The 4917-nt window shown below is 38.5% G+C and overlaps 1 protein-coding gene across 1 annotated transcript in view; it reads right to left on the bottom strand.

Annotated features, from left to right (window-relative positions):
* Positions 1–4917, bottom strand: part of LOC101859546 (sodium channel protein 1 brain) — a gene marked incomplete in the record, with an annotated part of 65608 nt that overhangs the window by 52721 nt on the left and 7970 nt on the right. The window contains 1 exon segment of the mRNA XM_035973862.1: positions 171–385. Coding sequence (XP_035829755.1) covers positions 171–385 — 215 coding nt within the window.

Raw genomic sequence — 4917 nt, 5'->3', positions numbered from 1 at the left:
AAAAAAAAAATTAAAAATAATAAATAAATAAATAAATCCAACCAAATCAGCTTGGGTAACAAATACTACGAAAAATAACAGAGAGCAATATAGTCCGGTGACTTTTGAGACACCCCGTGAGGTTCACAAAATACTGGAACATTTATTAACACAATAACTTATGTACTTACTCGACTTGTTCTGCTATGGATAGAGTCGGCATGGCAAGGAAGACACAGTTGGTGATGATGGTCAGGAAGATAAACATATCGAAGATCTGATTGGTGGCAACATACAAGCCCAGCCTCCGCAGCCCGTTCCAGGGCGTCAGCAGGAAGAGGGACTTGGTCGCCGAGAACCGGTTGATGTAACGTTTGCTGAAGCGCCGAGAGATCACCACGAATGTCTGAGGAGAAAGTCAAACAGGAAAAAGTCGAACAAATGTGCCGTATAGTTAGCTAATTGATTGTCATGTTGATTAAATTTAATGAGTAGAGCATTAAAGGTCACTATTGATTATATCTTAGACCCAAAAGGCTGGTACATGGTATATAGTAATCTGTTTCAGATCTTTGACTGCAAAAGGACAGAAAATAGTTTTACACAGACTTAATGGTATAACAGGTCAACTGAACGCTATTCTCACACATGATGGTCACTGAAAAGGTAAAGACTTCTCTTCTTATGTTTATCTAAGCCGATACCCATCTAATTAGTAGAGACTCCAAGAAAAAAACCTAACAAAAATAATAATAATAGTAAAAACCAACAGACTTTATTAAACGTTTTGGCTTTTTTTTTAATTAAAAAAAATTCGGGCTGCAGATTTGAACAACGGTCACCACTGAGAAAACCAGCACGATATGCACTCGTCTGGTAGTATGTAAAAAAATAATAATTAAACAAAGAATGATGGGAGAGAGGGGATAATGGAGAGAGAGAGGTAGAGGGAAAGGGAGATGGGGGTGGGGATAAATAGATAGATAGATAGATAGATAGATAGATAGATAGATAGATAGATAGATAGATAGTATAAAGAAGGAGGCGGATGCATGCGGAGACAATAAATGGTACAGCTCTCCTAATCATTCATTGGTGCTATTTCACAGCTGATGATTTCCCTAGGCCTTTTCGTTGTTTTGTTAAGTTGGCCTGCTTCAGGGACCCCCATTTAGGAGACAAAAGAATAAAACCGTTTGTTCTAAGCTAAATCTCGCAATACAACATAAAGTACTTGGGCGATCACACTAGTCTATGCTTGTTTCAATCCTAGACCGTACCTGAAACTTAGTCAATGACCCTCGCACTAGAACAAAGGTGTACAATGGCTTCGTAGTTGGAGCCAACAGCTTCTTTTGCTAATCCGCGCGGTTGTTCAAGCTTAATCCTAAACGAGCATGAAAAACAATAAAGCAGGCTCAGGCATGGTTAATTTATCACTCTCCCATTGCAGTAGATCTAATGCTCTGCGTTCTGTCTACCTTTTTCTTTTTTTTGCGCTGCCGAAACGTCAAAAATTTAGCTGGCGATAAACGGGAAACGACGACGTACGACACATTAACCCCAGGTGACTATATGAAGGGTGGGGTCATACCAGGTATGAGATCCGTGTCAAACAGCTTGCATTTTCGCCGATTTTAAGTGGGGTTTTAATAATTACCTTTAGTGGTGAGCCGTGTTTCTATTACTGTTAATGTATCTTTGTTACTCAGAATCGAAGTAGATTGTACTTTTGTACTAACTAGATGTTCAAAGACATGACACCCACCAGAATACAAATCTCTATATGGTCAAGGCCTAAAGACAAAATATTGAGATAGAAGGCGAACCACAAAGTGCTACAGAATAAGAATAACACGTTAAGAATGCAGGTCATGTTCCTGTTCCGTTCCTATTGTGTTGATGTCAAGTTTTAAGGAAGTTTCAAGCAGTGTTCGATACACAATAAAAGAAACTTTTAGGAAACAAATAAAATGATTCCACATGAGTTTTTGCTGTTGCAATAGGGGCAGAGAGAGTTGTACAACCGTTGCAGTGGACGATATCATTGTTTTGTGAGGCAGTTTTAACACTTAGTGAAGAGCATGAAAACATGTGAGTCTGTGTGCGTTAATGCATGAGTGTGTATTTGTATATGAGCGTGTGTGTGTGTGTGTGTGTGTGTGTGTGTGTGTGTTTGTATGTGCGTGTGCACGAACACCAGGTAGTAACGTTGTTTGTTATTAATGGAATCAACTAATTAAACGGAACCAGCAGGAAGTCAGAGTTTTCGTAAACAAAAGACAAAAGACTACAATGCATAGTATAGATCATCTTAAAGTCCAATAGGAAAACGCTAAGTCTGCAAGGACACGTCGCAATATTAGGTAAAAAAAGGCGGCAACATTTATTTGCTCAAGCGAAACTCATTCAACAATGGGGTGCTGGATGGAAAAGACACAAGGGCGGTGGCGAATTTACATTTTCGGGGAACTATCATGAATCTCCAGAGAGCTGAGCAGTAAAATAAATTAAAATTTTATGGTAAGTGGGAAATTGCCTCTTGAAATAAGCAGGCCAAATTACTTATTTTCCCCATTACAAATTCAAAAGATGTATTTCGTAAAAAAGGTAACGAAAGATGAAAGATGAATGTGACCAGGTAAATAAAGAAAGGCAGAAAGAACGGAGAGAATGAACAATGAGAACGGTTTTAAGAAGGCGCAACAATCATTAGATCTATATGCACAATACTATCTTACAGCGCAGGGATACACCCATAAAAAGAGAAAGAATGTAACACAACCCCCTCACCCACCCCACCCCTTCCCTCAACCTGGAACAATATGTACTAGAAAGAAGACATACAAATGATACATTAAAAGAAAACTAAAGACCATGGCACAATTTGGACTTCAAAACAGTAAAGTACGATGCATCATTTGTACTATGGGGATCCCCATTGAAGATAAATAGATGTATGATTCATAATATTCATTTAAGTACCGCGTCTTCAACAGCTACAGCTGGAGAATCCCCGAATTTAGACATTCAACAAAACAGATGTTTTTGGATTCTGATTTACCTACAGGCCAGATGAGAAAACAGCCTGGGTGCGAAAACTTGCCATTACCAGCGACTAGATCTCGTGAACAAACAAGACGACGCCCCAGTTCATTCTTTCTCTAGCCCGAACATACCCACTACGTGTCTACACAATGCCATTTTCATAGCGGATTTTTCTGTGAACACTGCCCCAAGAGGCATTCTGAAGACCACTTCAAGGGATCAAGGCAATCGAGCCACAGAATCTGCAGTCTATGAGCTGACGTGCGCAAAAGTAATGTATAACTCACAAATTGCAAAGACCATTATTGCCTCAACAGCTTTCATTCAATTATTCTCAAACAGTGCAGATTTAGAACAATGACCGCGCTGAGGAGGTCTCTGACTTTTCAAGAGAGCCCCCTATTTTTTTTCATTCTTGTAAGCACAACTCGTGCTGAAGTGAAAACAACCACAAGATTATTCAGAGTCCACTTCTCCGCTTCGAGGGTAACTCCTTCAGAGCGCAAAAGCTTCATGGATCGATGGTGAATGATGTCAATGTGTCGTCATCAGACGCTTTCCTCTCAAACATCGGTTATGAGTGAGGTCCAAAATGATCGGTTATCCATACTGGTCTTGCTCTCAGTTCAATGTGACTTTTGAATTTCACCATTCGCCTGTCGTTTGTACAAGGAAAACCCAACAAAAATCCTCCATATTCCCGTTACGGAGTGGGCAAAAGCAAAGGACAAAATACAGTAAAATTCATCAATTTTGGGAAGGAGGTGTGCTGAAGGCTCTTTTAAAAAGAAGTCTTCACCATCTCCTCTCATATTTCAACAAGTCGTCTTCAGATTTAGTCTAACCTTTTCCTGTGACTGCATACACTGAGTTCTCGACAACTCATTACAATGTAATATTTTAGATAAAATAAAATGCTGTAAACATGAGAACCTCCTAACCCCCTTCTCTCCCAAACTTCTAACGTAAATCAACAAGGTAAAAAAGAAACAAAAGAACAATGGGGAAGAAAATGACTTAGAAGGCGCAACAATAACTAACAAAAGTTGCTCAGCATTACTGTAAGAAATCCAATATATTGCCGTTTCGTCTCAACTTGGAAGGAGTAGTTATATTAAGTGTTTCTCAATAAATTAATTTTTAAAACATAAGACTGATAAAGAATCTGTGCCCCACACTGTAGTACATTCTGATTGCAGCGCGAAATTATTGAATAACTTCGTCTTCGAATGCAAAAGTCTTCTGAGAATAGCGATCCCAAGGGATGTGTGATAGAAACTTCATAAATTATTCGTAGACAAGAGGCGGAACCAATGAGCTGAGAAGTCCCTCGTGATTGCAACTTCTTTTTTTAAAGGGGTGTGAAAAATCCGCGTGCCAGTCTTTAATATCGAGCTGGCTGGGTTTTTTTCAATCAGATACGTGACTTTTTTCAATCAGATACGTGACTTAAGAAATAACAATAGATCTAGCTCCAAATTATCAGAAAATAACGTACAGTCATGTAAACAATCTCTGTCTTCTCTGTTCCCAGTGGTATGCAAAGCTGGTAATTTGGTCCGCGCGATGTTGTCATAATGTCTCATAGGGTTTGCAAATCCAATAGTGTAATAACAAAACATTAAGGGCACAAGTGATATTGAACTTTTTTCAATCCAGACAATGCAAACAACAGTTATGGGTTTCTTTCTACAATTGGTAATATACAGAATCTGCCAGCTATAGGAGTATACAATTGTTTATTGTGATAGCTCTACTTTAGGTTTGTGAACATTGTAAATAGTCCAGAACAGCACTGGGGTGGGCAATAATTATTATTATTATTATTATTACTAATGATGATAATATAACAACAACAAAAATAATAATAACAATAATAGTAATAATAAT

The sequence above is a fragment of the Aplysia californica genome, unplaced genomic scaffold, assembly GCF_000002075.1.
Source record: "Aplysia californica isolate F4 #8 unplaced genomic scaffold, AplCal3.0 scaffold00035, whole genome shotgun sequence".
Taxonomy (NCBI): domain Eukaryota; kingdom Metazoa; phylum Mollusca; class Gastropoda; order Aplysiida; family Aplysiidae; genus Aplysia; species Aplysia californica.
The sequence above is the reverse complement of the archived record's forward strand: the minus strand, read 5'-3'. Positions and strand labels throughout refer to the sequence as shown.